We start from the raw sequence: 22,207 nt of genomic DNA, 5'->3' as shown, positions 1-22,207 counted from the left end.
GAAGGGAAGTGCTTAGGGCTACCTTTTGTCTGCACACCTTCTTATAGCAGTTTAAGAGGCAATTCGTTCTCTCACATCATTGCCTGGTTAGATCAGTTCATTGGCAAAATAGAAAAATTTGAAAGATAGTAAGTACTACCAATTTCTTCCGACATTTTTCTTGGCTGTTTCATTTCAAACGTGGAGGGACTTAGCTTGCTTATGCTTGAATGATGGACAAGAGGAATGCCTACCATGAAAGCTGTAGTTCATTGAGCCATTCCCTGCATGTGGCAGTGATTCTCAAACTTTATTGACATAAGGACCACCTTTTAGCCTATTTTTCGTAGATCCATAACTTAAATTCTTTCTACGCTATAAATTCTTCAGCTTTTTAAGTATTCATATGAAATTCGGACATTATGTGCAGATCCCCTGGTGTATCTTTACGGACTCTCAGAGGTCCATGGACCACCGTTTGAGGAACGCTGGTATATCGTAAATGTGGTGTTAGTCAGCATAATGGAAATACTTGGATACCAAAACCTACAACAATTATGCAAAGCAGAAGGCATCACCGTACATACAAAATTTGCTAATTTTTTCCTGTCTCTCTAATAGTATAGGAGACTGTTAAGATAAATGTTTTTACCGCTGAAATTGGACATTTTCATAAACGTCATACTACTTCTTAAAAATAAAGTTGTATCGAAATATTGTTTAGTAAGTTCATCTACCCGGAAACTCCGGTTTTTTTGTCCAGCAGAACAGGCAAACTGAACAGAAAACACGTGCCATTTACAGACATAATACGGGTAGATGAGGCAATTCTTGGATGGCCCTGATATGATAGTTTTTGAATGGTTAAGTACCCAAACCTCTGGTTGACTTAACCATTCTGTACAGAAAAATTTGAAACAGAACAACAGTGTTCTATAGTGAAATATGGCCATTACCAGGAACCACACGATCCAAAAAAGTGAAGTACGACAGGTTGATGATAATGGAATTTTCGCCCCCATACATTTTACAAGATATGCCGAATTCAGAAAAATAACCTCGCTGTGCTTCGAAATTTTGTTTTTTCCGGTCATGCTTTTCCTCAGCAAATGAACTTTATGCAGTACGGCGCTTCACTAATAATTCTGTATTCCTTTGCGAAAATGGCTTGATACATAAATATATAATTTTGATTAGAGATGGATTGGCAGACGTGGCCAACATGTGGTCTTCAAGAGAGACTGATTGACCGCAATGGATTTTTTCTTTCTTCATTTTTTTTTTTTTTTTTTTTTTTTATCCCTCGTGGGTAGCGTAGTTGGTATAATCCCCGTCCTCTTCATCCTCTTCATACCGAATGAAAAAGACATAAGTTCGAATTTCATCAATGACGTGAGGAATTTTTGTGTCTTCTTCACAATGAGCCTGATTTTTCCCTCCCGGAAATGTGTTTTTCGTCCAGCAAACAGCAAATCGATCACAGAACAGACATGTTATATACGGTGCAATATTGCCTAAGTTGCTGATTCGACTAAATTCCAACAACAACTCACTCTTTTGTGGCTAGATCAAACAAAAATCTACAAGAAAAGCCAAGAACTGTTGATGAATTGGAGGGAAGGTCCTCCAATGAAAATGTGGCGATCGGAGTGAGAAAGCTTGTTTGTTGTTAATGCTCCTGGCCACGTTTATATTTGAATGTGTATAAATTAAGTTGTATAAAATTGCCTAACAACAAAAAATAGTCAGTTACCAATGAAATGATTAAAATTTAATAAAAATAGGTCTTGTTGGACCTATGGAAAACACGCTGGACAGTGGAGGATTGGAAAAAGTTTCCTGGTCTGACGAATACCGGTTCCTGCTGTTTCACGTTAATGTAAGGACCAGAATGTCGAAAACAGCATGGGTACATGAATCCTTCCTACTAGGGTCAACAATACAGGCTGATGGTAGCGGTTTAATGTGATGTGGGGAGTGTTTTCGTAGGCTCCACAGTCAGCGCATTTCAGTCCAATTGAGAATGGGATGAAGTGAAACGAGCTCTTGGGAGTAGAGATCTGCAACCATCCAATTTGCGACAACTGTGAGAAGCAACTAATTCGACATACACATCATTGTGGCACGCCTTCGACACTTCATTGAGTCCATGCCACGACGAATCCAGGATATTCAAAGGGCTACTCGCTATTAAGTAAGGGTACTTAATAAAGTGGCAACTCAGTGTATAAGCCATGTTGTAACTCGTAGTATAAGCAAGAGATTTTTTTGTTTAAATAAAAATTTTATTTTGTGAAATATTTCTTAATACTACTGTTAAAAACGTAAGGCACATATCTGTAGAAACGTATAGTTTTGAGTTCTGAAGCTCGTAAACCTATTAAAAAACTCTTACCTTCAAGACAGGATTCTTTACTTAGAAATGGTGATATACACCGAAAGGACAGAATTCATGGGGTTCCTGGGCAACGCGACGCTGTTACCACCTCTCGCTAGTGGACGAACCCACCGCTTCGCAGGTATATAGGTACACTGCACTCACGTAGACGGCAATTCGATGTTAGTTTGGATAAACGCCGTGAGTTAACCTACGTTGAAAGAGGTATAATAGTGGGCGTCCGATGCATGGGTAACTCTATCGCGAAGGTGGTACCGAAATTTCACTGTCCCCGTTCGACAGCATCAAGGGTATCGGGAATACGCCATTTCCCGAATAACATCTCATCGTAGACAGTGCTGTGGGCGAAGAAAGGTGGTGGATGAACGTGGCCGTCGAAGTCTGTCTCGTATTGTTTCAGCCAACTGGAGAGCGACAGTGGCGCAAATCACGGCCGACTTCAACGAGGGAGGTGCCAGAAACGTCTCCACCAAGACCATTAGGCGATCATTAGGCACAATAGGTTATGGGCGCCGCCGAGCCACCGGAGTCTCATTGCTAACACCACGACACAGGACTGTATTCCTCAACCTGGCGAAAGAACGTCGGCACTGGACCTTGAATGATTAGAGACCGGTCTCCTGGATCATGAGTCCCGTTTTCAGTTGTTTCGAGTTGACGGGAGGTTGTGTGTCTGGAGGAAACCGCACGAAGATATGCATCCGTCATATCAACAATGAACTGTTCAGGCAGGTGGACAGTCGGTAATGGTCTGGGACGTGTTCAACTGGCACACGTTGCGATCTCTGGTATGTATAGATGCATCTCTAAATGGCCCAGGTGACGTGTCCATCCTTGCAGACCATCTGCATCCCTTCATGGTCATTGTGCATCCACAGGGTAATGGACTCTTCCAGCAGAACAGTGCGCCTTCCCTCAGAGCCGTGCGGAATGCTCTTCGAACATGGTTCGAAGAGCATTCCGCAGATTTTACCACCATGGAATGACCTCCCCGTTCACCGGCCATGAATCTTGTGGATGCTGTGGAAAGGTCTGTTTGAGCTTTGGATCCTCCATCCGTAGCCAGGTGGGCAGGAGCAGCAGTGCGTAGCACACGCTTCTTGATTAGACCGGGGTTCGAGCTCGTGACCACCAAATACGGAGGATGCGGAAAGGGTTAGGGAATGATCACCGCATATCCCCGGAGCAATATGGCTTTAGTTGCTAATGCTCCTAAAAAAAAAAAAAAAAAAAAAACAAATAACAAAAAAAATAACCTCCATCCAAGAATGCGACGGAATTATGGACAGCGGTGCAGCAAGCATGGATGGAAATACCTGTGGAACGCTTTCGTGAACTAGTGGACTCGGTGCCTTGTCGTGTGACTGCCCTTATCCGGGCGAGTGGTGGGACTACCCGTTATTAGGTAGGTATCCCATGATTTCTGTCCCCTCAGTGTAGTTCGTCTGAGAAAGGGAGAGAGGACTTTTTCCAGCTACCCGACTTCAATATAATTTTCGGCTGTGGAATTACTCTAATAAAAAAAATAAATAATTAAAAAAAATAATAAATTATTTGCTTTATTCTCCGAGACGGTAACAATTGTGGTCAGAGGAGTTTAAGATAGAACAGAAGAACATTACCGTATTTAGCAATCACATGGGCATGTTTAGATAAAAATGTAAATTCGCTATGTTTTGCTTCCACTCAAATCAGCGTACGTTCGTATCATTACAAAATATGAACGTCTGGGACTTCAAGGCAAACCTGTTCTTTTAAGGGCGGTACGTGCGATGCTAACTGCTAACAGAAATTTTTGGTTGACTTGTAATCATCAACGAAAAAATCATTACTGTATTACTTAAGTGTTAATGGTTAAGTCACACTAATGCCTATTGTATATACACTCATTTCATATGCAAATTGTTTCTGCGAATTTTCATTTCAGTGGTAACACACCTGGGACCACTTTTTATTATTTAATGGAACCAGTTTCAGACATTTTTTATTTTTCCCCAGCAACATACCATGTTCTCTAGGGGTGCTGCTTTATTTGAAGCTTGCGTTGAAATCAGAATAGGTTCTAATTCCTGTCGTGTGTGGGGTTTCATAAAAAAAAAAAAAGAGAAAAAAGGGTACTCTGGGTTCATACGACCATCATTCGGATGGATGCCAGAATCTTCCTTCTTCCGCTAGAATGCTTTGCTTTATAAAACCTCTTGATAGACAGTATTGCTGTCGACTTTTCCTTTGATGGACTTCTAAGTTTGCCTTATAGTGAGATATTGCCCAATGTTATTGATCGTTTAGGGACCTTTAAGAGGCATGCAAGTATCTTCGGTCATACTACTTTGTCGTCACCCTGATCAGCTAAGTCAGTGGTCTAAAACTGGCGGGCCGCATCCGGCCCCCGAAGCAATTTTACACTGCCCGCGAATACATTTCAATTATGTATTTGTTGTAAATACGGTGCTTATAATTTTAGAGACGTAGAGATATGGACTGAGCTTATGTGCGCGACTGCTATTGAAGGAAAAAGAGATAGAATGAATAGGTTGGGGCTTTGTCTCTGTCACTGTATGCCAGGTCACGTGACTGGGGTAAGGTGGGAGAACTTCCCATCGGTACAGTCAGTAAATTTAGTTCGCCAGCCGACAGTTGGTGGCACTTCAGTATTGTGGTGTTTCCGAATTTTTCTATTGAGTTGGTATTTCTGATATATATTTTCCTTGAGTCAGTCACTAGTTGGTTAGCTGGATGCACAGCTGCGCAGTCCATATTGCTATATAGATGGAGACAAACTAACGTACGGCCCGTCAGCTACTTTCAGATCGTGCATTCGGCCCGCATGCAATTTGAGTTTGAGACCACTGAGCTAAGTAATGTGTGGCATACGAGCGCATGTGCAAATTAATAATAATTGTTGTTTAGGGAAGCTGTGAACTATTGTGTTCTGACAACGCAACGCATGCAACTGACATTTTCAAGGTACAATGTACTAAATTGTGCAACGCCGACTTTACTTCTCTAAATCCATCTCTCCCCTCCTAGTGTTTGCATGCTATTTTTCACGGCTGCAGTTTCAATTTGTGATTTTCTGAATTCATGCAGTTTCAGCTTGGTAATGAACAGTTTTAAAAAGTCGACTATTCAAAGATATTTCAACATACGTGATAAGAGTTAGTAGTATGATTGCGCATTTAATAAACACATATGCAAAGCAATCTTTTCATTTTACCATGAGCTATGCCGGATTTTGTGATCGACTTATTGGTGATATTTGTGATACAAGTGGATCGCAGAATGCCATGAAGTTTGGTCATAAAGGTCAAGAATAAGGTTCTAGTTTAATGTTCTGTGGTTAGTTTATTTAATCCGTACATTTCGTTTTCGGTGACATGCTTTTTTATTTATATATATCATTTATATCACCTTGTAAAAGACTCAGGCTAAACGTCTTCTAAAGTACCAAAACAAACAAGAATTTTTGTCTCAATCCTTCTAGTCTCCCAAAAATTTTAATGAGAAGTAAGAATTTCCTGAGGGGGACTCAGAATACCATCGGTCGTATCATCCATTTGGTTCGTACCAGTTCGGAAGGACCGGTTGTCAGAATTTTCTAAAAAATACCATTACTGTCATATCATTTACTCCCCCCCCTAACTTTAACGAAGATTATTCGAAGCGAACTGGTTGAAAAACGTAGTGTTTTTCACGACTTTCGGTTTGTTCTAACGCAAAAATTGCTAAATCGTTTACGAATGAATTTCTTTTTCTAAGTGATATTATGTCTAGAGCCAGAATTATTAGAAGTGTCTCTACACGGTGATAAGAATACTGTATAACATTCTCAGTTTCTTTTTGTGTATTATGGAAGGGGGTATATAACAGAAGGAATGCTCAAGGTTTTGCAAATGGTACTCCTAATTTTGTTTCGGAACGTGGACTCTGTAATATTTCGCATGAAATAGAAGGTTAATATTTTATATTACAGCGCTGAATATGACTTTTTCTTTACTACCGTTTTTGACTGATTATATTTGATGAAGACCTCTGATCACCTTTTTATACCCGTGGCGCCATCTATCGTGATTTCATAACACTTTGATCATCATGGTTGCAGTGCTAGGAATGGTTCTTTAGTACTTCTTGTCATTTCTCTCAATGTAGGCACCTGTACATGATGAGAGGAACTCTCAATGATGTTGCTGGTCCTCCAGATTAGCATTGCTATGATCTAATGCCCATATCTTGGTTCCAGGTTTACATTATTGGAATCCAGCATGCAAGAAAGGGGATCCTCCTGGCCCTAATGCTTTGACCCCTGCTCCAACAAGAGGTCCCAGACTGGCCCGATTGGGATTAATCAGTGGGTGGTTTTTACTGCTAGGATCAACTGCATTCCAATAAGTTTCCTTCCCTTTGGTCTTTGGACAGGGTCAAGTCTTATTGGAAATGTGGGTATGATGATCTAAGTGAACTCGGTGCCCCAACTGTGTACGCAGTACCTGCTAGTTTGCGAGTGTGCATCCTCTCATAGGGCTCTATGGTAAATGAGGAAGGGCATCAGTAATTTTTATTTAAATTTAAATCCATCTTCTTTCTTCTGCTACTCTAACAAGGCCCCCTACTTAATCAATCAATGAAAGTGATAACACCAATGCAAAAAATCCCAGATTGGATGATATGACATCAGCGACAGCACTCCAAAATCTATGATTTGGAGATCTTTTAGTGAAAGCCTCCCTGTGGAGGGATGAATGAAACCCAGCATCCCTCCACAAGAGAAGATCAAAATGAATAAAAAAAATAAATAAAATAAACTAATTTTCTCTAGGTAAAAATGCCCTCCCCAATCCTTGATGCTCTGATTACTGAGTTAAGGACCAAGGATAGGTTACCATATTTAAAATCTTAATCCTAGGACTGAAGAATTCAAAAAGTTCAGACAGACTTTCTCATACACTGAGATTCTTGCATATGCAATATTTAATATCTTCAACAGTATAAAATTTTTATAATTTCTTTTTGTTATCATGGTATATTTTTAAATTTATGAATTCCTAAGTAATAAGTAACATTATTCAGGCTAATTAAACATCAAAATGAAATAAATGGTAGGCGCCTCCGTAGCCAGGTGGGAAGGAGCAGCAGTGCGTAGCACACGCTTCTTGATTAGACCGGGGTTCGAGCCCGTCACCACCAAATACGGAGGATGCGGAAAGGTTAAGGAATGACCACCGCATATCCTGGAGCAATATGGCCTTAGTTGCTAATGCTCATAAAAAAAAAAAAAACCAAACCGAAATAAATGGTGAGGCGCGAACGTTTTTGATTAGTATATACCAGATTGTACTGGAACAGAATGAAGTTACAAATGCCAACATGCAGTATTGACATTCAGTATTACAAATGCCAACATGCAGTACACAAATGAGAAAAACACAACTTTGCTTAAAATCTTTATTTTTTAATGAGCAGAGATAAAAAATATGTATTATCATGTTTTGTAGTTTTGTATGGTTATTTCATGCAAAGTTGTTTCTTAATTAATTTTTATATCAGTTAAATAAATAATAAAAAAAAGGAGGCTTTTGTGTACACATGTTGAGATTAGAAAAGTCTATTGATTATCAAGTGCTTTAACACAGGTAATTAAAACCCCACACAATCTGTAAAATCCTGGCCAGCAAGGCTGGATTTATCAAAGTGTAGTGCTCCATTTATCAAGTTGCTCCAGGACCTCAATGTCACAAGGAGCCCAGTCTAACATAGTTATTTGCATTGGTCCAGTGCCTTCCCCTGCAACCTTGTTTTTGAGTTTCTAACAGTGTGTGCCAGGGCCCAGGCTACCTAAATCTGGCATTGCCAGCTAGGCATCCTCACACAGGTAAAAAAAACTTCTTCTCAACCTCCAACCCAGGTAAAAAAACAAGGACATGTCCTGGATTTACCAGGACATATTCGCTTTTTTAATAGAAAGAAGGACAAAAAAAAAAAAAAAAAAAAACCATGAGAAAATCCCAGTTGCTTTTGATAGAAACTTCAGTCATACAGGACTGTTGGGGAAGGGGGGGGGGGAGGTAAAAAAATTAACAGCTTTGAGAACCCAAAATTCCTGAGCAGTCTTATCTTGACATCCTGAGGACATATATATGGACATATATATACTTTTCTTCCAAACAGCTGCTTACTCTGTATAAATCGCAAATCCGCCCTGCCATGGAATATTGTTCCCACATCTGGGGTGGTGCCCCCAAAACCTCTCTCAGGCTTCTTGATTCCATTTAGAAGAGGGCAGTTAGGTTAATTAATGATTCATCTCTAACAGAGTCTCTCCACTCGCTGTCTCATAGACGCACTGTTTCTGCTGCATGCCTCTTCTACAGATACTTCCATGGGCACTGTTCTTCTGAATTAGCTTCTATAATTCCCGCTCTCTCTTTCAAAACAGTCCGAACACGTGCCACCACCAGCCAACATCCATTTACTGTCCAACTTCAAACCCACAGAACCAACTTTTCATCTTCCTCATTTATTCATTCAACTGCTGTTTTCTGGAACAACCTTCCTTCATACATATTTCCTGAAAATTACAATCTACAGAAGTTCAAGTCCAATGTCAACAAATATCTTCTTTCGTCTTCTCAACCTCCAACCCAAGCACGGTACTAAGTACTATAGGTTCTAATACCTCTTGTGTTTGGGGTTCACATAAAAAAAAAAAATATATATATGTATATATGGAGGTAATTGACATAGTGGCCATGTGTTCTCCTCAGCTGATATAGTTGAGTAGTCAGCACTGGGAGCATCACATGCATTTGAGTTGGCTGTGTTTTGAGCTCACACAATTGCTAAATGTGGTAATAATTGTATTCTGGTCAGAATAATTTTTGTAAACTCCTCTGACCTACTTAATTGGTCATTCTGGAATATAAACAAAAAAAAAACATTTTATTTTTTTATATTACTTATCTTTACTAGACTTAATAAACAGTTGTCAGTGTACTAGTAACTAGAGTAGTGTGTGTTATTAGTCTTAACAAAGATAAGTTGAACTTAGCATTGAGATTTGTTTAATTTTCAGATTAAGGGGAGAGCATCTTCCCTCTAACAGCACATTATAAAATGTTATGTTTTGGGGGAATGAAGTTGCATGAATATTGTGTAAATAATGATTTGTATTGGAATTCTTTGTTATGTAATAAGGGGAGGAATGAGAAAGCTGTTGCTAATAGGAATGGGGGGAGTAGCAGTCCTTTTCTTGACATTTTGCAACAGATTATAAGATAATTTTAAAACAGTGAGATCAAAGGTGTGAAAAGAACTAATTTTTAAAAATTCAAACATCATTGGGCCCTTTTCATAAGATTTTTGATGTGGTTTTAAAAACTGTTTTAGTATTAGCTGTTTGTTTATATACAGTGGCCAAAAGGTAATCAGTATTTAGAAATAAGAATTGCAATAAAAAATTCAAAATAATATAATCAGTTGTGATTTTATTATTTTGAATATAATTATTCTGATTGTGTATATACAATTTTTTTATTTTATTTTACAATGTTTCGAGTTTTTTTTTTTTGTTCCTGTAGGTAACATTTCGAACACGTATATATCATTGTAATATCAACAGTCAAGGAGTTATATGTTTAGATATACTAAAGGATAACTGGAGTCCTGCTCTCACCATTTCTAAAGTTTTACTCTCCATCTGTTCACTTTTGACTGATTGTAATCCAGGTTAGTGTTTTTTATTTTATTTATATAACTTTTATAATGATTACACAGAAGGTATTAGAACTTATATTGCTCTGGATGCCATGTATGAGCTGAAGGTTGAAAATACAGAAGATAAGCGTTGGCATTAGATTTTAATTTCTTTCGATTGTATTGTATGATTAAAATTGTGGAATCATTAAGCTTTAATCACCACATAGCAGTAAAAAATCCACATTATTGATCATGAGGGAATAGGGCTATAGCCTCTTTAGCTCTTACCCAAGGATCACTCCAGAAGGAAGTTTGTTCCAACGAACAGAAGTAGAAAGGATAAATGAAGAAGAGGGAAAAGTTAGTCCGGTGCTTTGTTGTTAAACTGTTAATGAATGTTGACTGGTTGAGACACATTCAGACTTATTTGGAAGAAAGAGGTGAAATTATAAGGCTAGTTCAGAAGAACAGTGCATATGGAAATACAGTAGAACCCGGATAAGAAGTTTTCCAAGGGAGTGGAGGTTTAGAACTCCTTACAAGGAAAAATGACCTAATGGTATGAAATATTAACTACAAAAACGAAAAGATACAAATACATAAGTTAAAGATCTATTTTAAGTATTATTTCAGAATTTATAAATATTTTACTCTGCCAATGTGAAACATTTTTAAACTGAGGATTTCTAATTGCTTAACATTCCATTCATTAAACTCATAACCCCAGGTGCTCACATCTGGTGAGTATGGGCTTGGCACATCCAAGATCCTGAGCTGGATATTATCATTCTTCTTTTCCTTGGTGATTACTTTCTACTTCTGACCCTTGTTCTCTCTCTCTCAGGATAACTCTTCTTTTTTTTTGGGTGGTTCAGCAAAAGCCTCAGGCTTCCTTGCACCATATGGATAATAATAACAATAATTACCAAGTTGGAAGAATAACCGCCTTTGGAGTTTAAACATATCTTAAAAGGTCACAATTACAATAAGACAGAGCAACAACAATCCATGAAGTAATTCAGAACTGTTCACAACCATCAGAACTTAATGCTTAATGTGGTCTGTATCTAATTATGGATATTGATGAAAACAATTGCAATATGTCACTTCCATTATATCAAAATGTTTATACTAAAAAGGTTTTTTTGCTGAAAGCCTCTGACTACGGAAAATTCACTAATTGAACAAGTTAATGTGTAGTATCATTTTAGTTCGTAGTAAATCACCAAAGTAAGTGAAAATTGGCATTGTTCTTGTTATATCTCATATTGTGAATGCCTTCACGAGTTGCCCTGATATTGAACTACCTTCCACAGTGGATTCTCAAATTGGCAACACTTCACCATGGAATCTCTGCAGATATCTGCTGAGAATAAGTAACATTAGTCTTCTCCAGTGGTGAAGCTTTGCTTATTGGGGGTAGTGCAATATCAGGGCAACTCGTAAAGGCATTCACAATATGAGATGTAAAAAACAATGTCATTTCACCTACTTTTGGTGGTTTACTACAAACTAAAATGATGCTATGCACTAACTTGTTCAATTACCAAAATGTTTATATTTTTTTAATATTAAAATAAAGAGTTTCTATATTTAAAAAATATATTAAGTGGGAAAGCGTCATTATAATAATGCACCGTGTATTCTTTATCACGTACTTTTTATGCGAGAAAGCTTTTTACCCAGAAAACTTCTTATGCAGGAAAATAATACATTACAGTATACACCGATGAGCCAAAACATTATGACCAACAAGTCATTATGCAAATTGAAGCAACTACAGGTGAACTACGGCACATGCACAGCTCTGGACACGGTATAAAAAACACCTGATACTGTGCTCCGTTAATCAGTGTTACTCTTGTTCTTCAGATGGGAAAGGCAGCGGACTTAAGCGAGTTTGACAATGGCCAAAGGACTGGGTCAGAGCCTATCTGAAACGGCATGGCTGGTGGGGTGCTCACGGTCAGCCGTGGTTAGTACCTACCGAAAGTGGCCAGAGGACGGAAAACCCCATGAATTGCCGGCGAGGTGTTGGATGACCACGGCTCATTGATGCTTGAGGCGAGGGAAGGCTCACCCGGATGGTACATGGCAACAGAAGGGAGACTGCAGCGCAACTTGCCGGTAATTGAAATGCTGGTGACGGGAGTAATGCGTCACAACACACAGCACGTCGAACCCTGCCGAAAATGGGGCTGCGTAGCCGCAGGCCGCTCCAAGTGCCTATGCTAACCATGGTTCACTGGCGACAGTGCCTTCAATGGGCACGTGAGCATCGAAATTGGACCTTGAGTGATTGGAAGAAGGTCATCTGGTCCGATGAATCACATTTCCTGTTGCACCATGTAGATGGCTGGGTACATGTGCATCGTTTACCTGGGGAAGTGATGGTGCTTGGATGCACCATGGGACGAAAACAAGCCAGTGGTGGCAGTGTCATGCTTTGGGCGATGTTCTGCTGGGATACCCTGGGTTCAGTTATCCATGTGCCGGGCACTCTGACATCATTGCTGACCAGGTACACTCTTTCATGGCAGTGGTCTTCCCCTCTGGCTGTGCCGTCTTTCAGCAGGATAATGAGCCATGCCACACTGCGTGGATTGTTCGAGATTGGTTCGCGGAACATAGGAAGGCTTCCAGGTATTGCCGTGACCTTCAAATTCCCCAGATATCAATCCCATTGAGCATCTGTGGCATCTCAACCACAGACCTTACAGGAGTTAAAGGATCTGCTAGTTATGTGTTGGTACCAGATACCACAAGACACATTTAGAAATCTTGTAGCTTCCATGCCTCACCGGGTAAGAGCTGTTTTGGCTGCACGTGGAGGACCAACATCATATTAGGTAGGTGGTCATAATGTTTTAGCTCATCAGTGTATAGAATTAAAATTGGGATTTGAGAAACCAAACCTAGTACAGGAAAAAACTTCTTATGCGTGAATTTCTTATCCGGGTTCTACTGTATTTGTAGATGTGGCATACAGCAAAACCTGAATGTCTGTATGATATGAGTACAATAATTTTTAAATGAGGATTGTTAAAGAGAAGTAGTTTTGTGGGTGTCACTTCAGATGCGGGCAAAATATTTCACGATAGGGCCGATCTGTTGTTTGTATAGGGTTTAGTGATATGCACATGCCAAGAAAGGATAGAATTCAGGCTTATCACTAGTAAAGTATGGGATATATCTAGTAAAGCTTGATACATTTTTGAAGGAGAAAAGCAAAAAAGTTCACTAAATTGCTTCACTGCAGTTTCAGTTATGATCACTTTTGGCAATACAACTTTTCCCTCAGCAGTGCGTAGCACACGCTTCTTGATTAGACCGGGGTTCGAGCCCATCACCACCAAATACGGAGGATGCGGAAAGGTCAGGAAATGACCACCGCATATTCCCGGAGCAATATGGCCTTAGTTGCTAATGCTCCTAAAAACCAAATAACAAGCAAACAACTTTTTCCACAGTGGATAATTGACCTGTATATATGTTTTGGATAGTTCTGATTTTCTTTTAATGGGCATGTGATCAAATTCAAATAGGTGAAAGTTGCTGTGTCAAAGTTGTTTGCATATGATTGTCTGTGAATTGCTAACCTTGTTCACGAATAGAATTAAAAAATTCTGTGACATAACAAATTTCTTTATATTGTTGGAATGTGATGGAAACTCTGCCCTGCACAATAAATTCATTCATCACATCAAGGTGTTGATTTTGAAAAACAGCTGAATTATTGTGTGATATTGCATCAGAAGTGTGCATAAGTGTTAAAAGTGTAGAGGCACTTCTACATGGACATCTACATTCATGGACACTTATTGTTCAAGAAAATGTGTATGATGGGTCAAAAAAGATGACCTTTAGTCAGAAGGTACATGATGCTGTTTCCACTGAATATCTAAAATGGTTTTAACTGGAGGTAAATGCATTTTTGTAACCAAAGACATAGGTTTGCTAAATCACTCCAGAAAAGGAGGACAAATATGGAATGACACCACAAAGCATCTCCACCACTCAAAAAAATTCACGGCACCTTCAGCTGGCAAGATAATAGGGTGTCTTTTGAGATTCAGAAAGGTCAAGTTTTGTCAATTTTTTGCCACTTATAGTTAATGCTCAGTATTACAGCAACTTCCATCTTAATCCTTTTATTGATGAATCAGATATATGTACTATATGCAGGCAAGGTCCTATGCAGTGAATTTTCATAGGGGCAAGTTCTGTGGAAATTTAAATTTTGTACATAAATACTCTAAAATATTAATATGTTTTTATTTTGCCCTTATTGCCCAATGCTAGAGTGAATTGTCAATAATCAAATCAAAATTAAAAAAAAAAAAAAAAATCATTTATTCTTATCTTATCTTCCTTCATGGATTAGGCGAAGAGGTCTGCCCATCTTTTCTTTGATCTTCCTCTGTCTCTTTTTCCTTTTGCTCTATATGTATAAGCTAATTTAGGGAATCTATTATCTTCCATTCTTTCTACATGTTCTTTCCATCTTTGTCTATATTCTATAATTTTGCCATTAATTGAGTAAATCTTTAATTCCTTTCTAATATTTATGTTTGGTGTTTTATCTAATTTTGTACATCCTTTAACATATCTTAAAAATTTCATTTCTGCAGCTTGTATTCTATTAAAAAAAAAAAAATTGTAAATAAAGCCCCTTTTTCTTTTCTTTTTGATGCAACAGCCTCTGCATCAATTTTTGTATTTATTTTATTTGATTTATCTGGATCTGAATTCCACAGAAATTTTTCACTTTCAGTTTTTTATAAGTCCAAAGCAGACAACCGAGGTCTAGTTTCAAAGCTGTTTTCATTTATTATACTTATTATACTAGAAAAATTTCAAAGGAGTTTATATGTTGAAGGAAAATATTGTTTTAAGCATCTGTATATATACTGCTAAAAACATTAACGATACCCGTACAGCAGTTTGCAAGAAAAGGCCTGCAAAACTATCAGAATGTTCTGCTACACTACAGTGCACATCCACATATGGTGAATTTGGGAATTATAACATAGGTAGTCTTGGACTAGAACAGGAATGCCTGAACGGGCACACATACAAATTTTTTGGGCATGCAGAATTCAGAGTGTCACAAAAAAATTGAGTCAACTATTGAACAGTTTTCTTCAAGATTTGTTAAGTTGAGAGAATTGGAAGAAACTGCAAAATTCATTATGTTTGCAGACAGTGTACAACTAGCCAAACTGAACCTGAAAATGTTTCGGTGGATCGACCTGGATGATTTTGAGATGCAATTGATTGATTTTCAGAGCAGCTCAATTTGGAGGCAAAAGTTTTGACCTCAGAGCTGATTTAGAAAATATTGAAAGGAAATGATTAGTGATGGGATTAGCAAAGAAAACTGCAGAAAATGAGGTATTAAAAGTTTGGAATTCCATTCCTGAAACTTTTGTCTGTTTAAAAAATCTGGCAACAGCATTGCAAACAATTTTCTCATAAACATATTCTTGTGAGTCATTGTTCTCAGTGAGGAACTTTGTCAAGTCTAGTCATAGGAGTGCTGCATGCATAGCTCTAAAAGTTACAAAGTATAAGCCTGATGTAAAGTATCTGTCGTCAGTGATGCCTCAACAGAAGTCTCACTGATGTTTTATATTCATAATATGATAGGTTTATCATTTTATATTAAATTTGTTCTGTAAGCTAAAAGTTATATTTTTGTTATGATTTTATTTTAATACCTTTATTAAAGCTTCTTTGAAATAATGTCTTATTTCATTCTTTTTTTTGGTAACAGTTTTGGCAAGTAAAAAACGTGTATGAAAAAGTAGCTCGGCAACCTTTTTTGAGTGAAGAGCCATTTTTGATTTAATTAAAAAAAAAAAAAAAAAAAGAATCGGAAGAGCTGCACCTCAGCTCAAGCTGGAAGGAGGGGGGGGAGTTTTTTAAGAAATGGAATAGAGTGGGAAGGTGTTTTATTAATTATTCATAGTTCATGTTCGAAAATATTTGCTCATGGAAATGCGTAGCTTGTCGTACATGTGAGCTAAAAGTTAGAGCTGCAGGTTGCCAACCCCTGCAGTAGAACATCAATTATCCAAACTAATTGATGTTAATTGGGCCCAATGTTAATTGGGCTCAAACATACATGAGAATACCCAGTTTATATGAAACAAAGTGTAATTAGGCCTACAATTAAGTGCCTCCGTAGCCAGGTGGGCAGGAGCAGCAGTGCGTAGCACAGCACGATTCTTGATTAGACCAGGGGTCGAGCCCGTGACCACCAAATACGGAGGATGTGGAAAGGTCAGGGAATAACCACCGCATATCCCCGGAGCAATATGGCCTTAGTTGCTAATGTTCCTAAAAAAAAAACCAAGCCTACAATTAAATTATTGTACGCAAGGTATTTTGAAATATGAAGTATTAGAAAAAATAATTGATTTAGGAAATGGTTTGTAAATGATATATATTATATTGTAATTTGGAAAATTAAATGCACAGGGCATAATCCTTATGGGTTTTGATAACTATATAGTATCGGTGTAAATACACCATACTTAACCCATATATTTGAACTACGTATGTAGCACAGAGGGCATCGTTTTAATTGTATCTCATAATGTGCTTGCCTTCACAACGAGATAGCTGCTATTGCATTACTTCAAATAAATAATGCTTCTCTAGTAGAGAAGACTACTGTTATTTATTTTCAGCGGTACCACCACCCAGACGATCGTTTCGAAGCTGTGCGGCTTCATTGTGAAGGCAACCACATTAAGAGAAGCGTTATTTATTTGAAGTAATGCAATAGCAGCTATCTCGTTGTGAAGGCAACCACATTATGAGATACAATTAAAACGATGCCCTCTACACTACATACATAGTTCAAATATATGGGTTAACTATGTTGTATTTACACCGACACTATATAGTTAATTATATTGTAAATGCAATATATACTATATTTTTTTTTAACTTACCTAATTGTTTTACATGGTTTCAACTATAAACCACACTTTTTTTTTTTTTTTTTTACATTAACGAAATAAACACAAGTAATGCACACAAATAAGAGTATAATGAATCTTGGGAAGGTTTATTTTTTAAAATATGTAATCTTGTATTTTTTAAATATGTATTGAATTTTACTTTGAACCATGTGAGGTCTCTCTCTCATCCTCTTTAATAGCAGTATCTCTATAGAACTTCATTCAAGCTGTTACTCACACCATGCCATTGCAGTTTCTAGCACAGTGGAGGCCTCGAGTGGGCCTTGAAATACATTGTGGTAGGAGTAATACCAGTGCACTAAAAGTAGATACTGTAATTTTTTGGGGGAACAACGGTGGTTTGGATAATCGATGTTCTAATGTACTTTGCAAAAAATTCCGAGCAGCACGCTAGTTTTTTTTAACGAGGTTAGTTCTTTTTTTAAAAAGATTTAGCCAATTTTGGCATGCACCCTTAAAAAGGTTTGCCATCCCTGGACTAGAATGTCATGAACTGGTCTCTTTACAGTTCAGATTTAGCCTCCAATGATTATTACTTGTTTGGGTTAATAAAAGAGCACCTGGGAGGATAGAAATTCAAGACATGATAAACTAGAGTGTGGTTAATATCTTTATTGCTGCCTGTTTTTGCTTATGTAACTTATATAAAACTGCAGTTGCTTTAAAATCTAACTATAATATTTGCATTTATGGATAAATATGTATTAAAATAATAAAATGACTTGAATTTGAATCTGTTTATAAAGTTAAATTAGACCTGTTTTGTCTTTTCAGTGTATTGTTTAATTTTATACTAGTTTTAAAATATTCAGAATATTGACTGTTTTGAAACTACCAGTCTGAATAAGTAATTGGGTTCTGTATCACAGATCTGAAAACCTTCCTTTATTTTAAATATGTGACTGGGACTTCCTCAACAGACAGTATACCTGAGAAGTTTCTTGTTTTATGTTCCTATCTATATCTAAGTGTTTATTTTTCATTTCTAGCTGATCCTCTGGTCGGGAGCATCGCTACACAGTATCTTCAGCATAGAGAAGAGCATGACCGCATTGCTAGACTGTGGACAAAACGTTATGCTACATAAAGATAGCTCATCTTAGGCGTATCTTCCATTCTTTCCCTTGCCATTCAGCTCATCACAAACTTTGGCCTCCCTTAACTTCATCACCATATACCAGTGTGTTGGTGCTGCATGTTTGTTCTGTCATTGACATTGGATGGTTTTTGTCATCATTAATATTATTTGATCTCATCAAGCATAATATCTCCTCTCCCTCCCTTTTCTGTTTCAGTTAGGTCACTTGCTATAACAGTATGCCTAAGAATTGTCATTTTTTTTAGAAAGTTTTCTTTCATTCAGAAAATTTTCATAGACTCAAGGGTTTTGAACTTTATGTTTAATAAAGTTCAAATAGCAGAAAAGCATTGTGTTTAACTGCATTTTACCTTATTTGAAATGGCTTTTGAATAATTTTTGTCTCGTACACTTGGGCAGTCAATCAGTTTTATTTCAGACCATGTTTGTTGTTTTATGTGCACAAGTTTCTGTCTGTGAAAGCTAATTAATTATACTTGTATGAAATTTATGCTATGTATATAGATTTTTCTCACTTAGAGAAAGGAAAGTTTATTTCTGCAACACAGACTTTATTAACAGTATGTATAATATTTCATAGGACACTGGTTTGCAAACAGGTTTATCACTGGCAAAACGTGACCTACAATAAATTTGCGAGCAACTCATTTTTCATTTGTATTTCCTGCACACGTTTAATTTCAACCCCTTTTTAGCAGTGGCAGAACATCCCTGAAAAGATGCTTTGTTAATATACCTCAGTTTCTGTTTCTTTAATTTTCTTATTTTAGTCCTAATTGGATGAAAAAGTTAGGAAGTACTAAGGGAGATGATGCGATGATTGGTTGTAAGTTTTCAGGATGCTTTCATAGAAACATTTTTACTATAATTCGTGGAATTTGCATTAATTGCAGTTATATTTGTTATTGTGAAATGTTGATGGTTGTATTTGAAGATTAATTTTATTTTGCTAGTATTCAGCAATCAATACCTGCTTATTATTTTTTTAAAAAATTTTCTGTTGCTATAATACTGCCATGCAGTTTCTTTCTTTCTTTCTTTCGATTATTTGAATTAAATAATTTTTGGAACAGTTTTACCAACAAAACACTGTGCTTCCGTCATACTGAAGAAGAGATGTGTATTTATTGTATTCGATATGATAAAAATTTCCATATATAATTTTGTAATTTTACAAAATACAATTTATTTCATTTATTTTTCAGGTGATCTCTTAAGTTTCAAAACTCATTATTGTGTAAGGAATACCTTTATATAATATTTATATACATTGCTGAAACATAGCAGTTTTGGTGTTCCTACATGTGGCTTGTTATTTGGATGGAAATAAGTTTGTAGTTAGCCAGTTAGCAGTCATATGAAAAGAAGTTTGAAAATTTTGTGACAGTAGGTGTTAGAGGGTAAAGAATTCCTGTCAGTGCATGTTATATAGGCCTTTGGGTTAGTGGTGTGTTAACTTTCCATCCGGTCTTCAGCATTCCAGAGGTAGTGTATAAGCTTGTTGGTTTGTGTTTAAGGAAGAGCTTTTGTTTTAATCCATCTGTAATGGTCAATTTGTAGTTACTGTGATGTGATGATCCCCACACGTGTAGAATGCTCACATGTTGCTGGTATCGTGCACACCAGCCCATTTGTTGCTGGCTTGAGTTGATCTCTAGTTCTTCCTGTATGAAAATAAATAAAACTGTCCATTAAAAATATCTTTTTAGTGGTAAACTGTCTTCCGTGTATTCATTGTTGTCACTGTGTATTTTGTTTACTATAAGCCATGGTGTATGAATGAATAGTCTTCTATTAATAAATAATCTGTTCATATATTTCAGATGGCCATGTACAAAATAGATAATACAAGATTATTACCATATTTTATGGTATTGTATGGATTTAACACAGCATGGGTAACTCTACTTGCACTGACCTCTTGACTATGGTCTGCCTTAGAAAATAGTAATGTTAAAATTTATTTATTATTTTTTAAAAATTAATTTGCTTGTGTTTATATATACAGTAAAACCTCAATAATTTGTTTTCAAAATATAATTATTTGTAAATATTTTCAAGTTGTATAGTCCATGAAAACATGCAAATCTTTTCACAATCGAGAAATGTATGAAGTGTGACAATACAGTTCCTGGACTGGTGTGGTCATGTTCAGGAAGTTTGAAAATAAACAGAAGTGGTATGTTGTAGTTCAAACTTCCTCCAACAGATGGTGGTACAGAAATTGTACAGTAGGCTGACACATTGCAGGTAATGACCAGTTTCACTAGTAGTACAGGTAACCCTCATATAACACGGTAGTTTGGTTCCTACAAAATCTCGTGTAATGCGAAACTGTGTTATACAGGACTAAGAACCAGTACAAAAAGGGGGATTACATTCCAAAAATACACCATTTTTTTAAAAAACTATCGGAAACAATTTTTATAATAGTAATAACTATGTATAAGTCTAGTGTGAAAGCATCAATAATACATAGCCAAATCTGAATGAACAGAATATTAGCAAAGCAGCATCGTTTTAAGTTATATCTCATATTGTGAACACCTTCACGAGTTGCCATGATATTGCACTACTTCGAATAAGTAACGCTTCACCTGAGGAGAAGACTAATGTTACTTATTCTCAGAAGGATACCACCACCCAGACGGCACCGTTTCGATGGCAAAACAGTTACTCCACAATATAAGAGATGCCTGATGGTGTATGATGTATTTAGACTATAAAGCGTTTAAGGCGTAAGCCTCAAGCTATGGATAGCTTGAGGCTTACGCCCTGGTTCTGGCCATGGGTGTTATGTCCCCACCCATGCACTCTGCCCTCCCAATCTAGCACCAGTGGATTTCCTCTTTCCCAAAGTGAAAACTGTCCCGAAAGGAAAGATTTCAGATGGATGTTGAGGAGATAAAGAAAAATGTAACTGCTGTGAACATCTTTTTGGATGTCTTTGCTGACTCTTTTCAGAAATCTTCAGAACAGTGTATTAAGTGCATTCAGGGAGGCGGTGATTACTTTGAATAAAAATAAAATCATTTTTGAGCTCCTTCACTTTGTTCTTTTATCATACCTGTCTGGGAATTTTATTCTTGTATGCCATTTAGGTGATATCAATACACAAATGAAAACAAAAATAAAACTGAATATAAAGAGACCAAACCAAGTAGACAACAACTAAAGTTGGTAATCTTTTATGATATTGCAAATAGGTAACAATACTGAAAATTTCTAATGAGAACTATGCTGCTGCATAAATTTGTGCTCAATTATTAGTTAAACAAATACTTTTATTTTTTAATAGTATAAACTATTTGCAAGTTACTTCATGCTAATTTGTTATCTCATGGAATTCATGCCTTGGTTTGCCATTACTGGCATAGAATTTGCCCGTGTGTTCACAACGATCAGTGCAACACACCCATGTGTGTTGCACTGATCAGGACATATTTGATTGTGGCTTTAGTTAAAATGATGGCTTGGACACCAAGTTTTTTTGATGACGTCATTATTTTCAATAATTTGGAGGGTTTTTTTCTTTTTTTGGTGTGATTTACTAAAAGTAATGCACATGAACTTAAAAAACGTTCCTCATCTGATGAGTTCCTTGCAAATATTTTTGTTTTAACTGGAGATTTGTATTGGTGCTTATATGAATGTAAATGCTCGACATAAACATTTATACAAGTTGCACAGTTCATCAATGCCAGTCATGCATTGAATTAGGGACACGACTATCATGAACTAGGCTATCTTAGTGGTTGATGGTTGTGTTACATTGACCAATCTAGATGGTGGTTTATTATGACCTTTTTTAGTGACTGATCCTGAATGGTATCATACCCAGTGACTCATTCCAGATGGTGGCCCATTGTGTTAACTTGGTAATTAACCCCAAGGAGGTTAACTCTAGATGGCTCATTGCATTGCCTTAGCAACTTAGGGTGATTACACATAGAACAAAGGTAGCTGCTTAAAACCAACAGCGACATAAACTGGAGTAAAGTTTTGCACTGGTCAACTGCTTTCTGTTGTGTTCATAGCCAGTGAGAA

The 22,207-nt window shown here is 37.1% G+C and overlaps 1 protein-coding gene across 1 annotated transcript in view; it reads left to right on the top strand.

Moving 5' to 3' along the window:
* Nucleotides 1-19,283, top strand: part of LOC150086665 (ubiquitin-conjugating enzyme E2-24 kDa-like) — a 251,835-nt gene extending 232,552 nt beyond the window's left edge. The window contains exons 5-6 of the mRNA XM_090372670.1: nt 9,952-10,099; nt 18,051-19,283. Coding sequence (XP_090228796.1) covers nt 9,952-10,099; nt 18,051-18,148 — 246 coding nt within the window. The 3' untranslated portion in view covers nt 18,149-19,283. The remainder of the gene's footprint in view (nt 1-9,951; nt 10,100-18,050) is intronic.
* The last annotated feature ends 2,924 nt before the right edge of the window (nt 19,284-22,207 follow it).

This window comes from Mastigoproctus giganteus, chromosome 4 (assembly GCF_048544385.1).
Source record: "Mastigoproctus giganteus isolate SK-2022 chromosome 4, ASM4854438v1, whole genome shotgun sequence".
In the NCBI taxonomy this organism is placed as follows: Eukaryota; Metazoa; Arthropoda; class Arachnida; order Uropygi; family Thelyphonidae; genus Mastigoproctus; species Mastigoproctus giganteus.
Note: the sequence above shows the minus strand (reverse complement) of the source record. Positions and strands in the feature narration are given on the sequence as shown.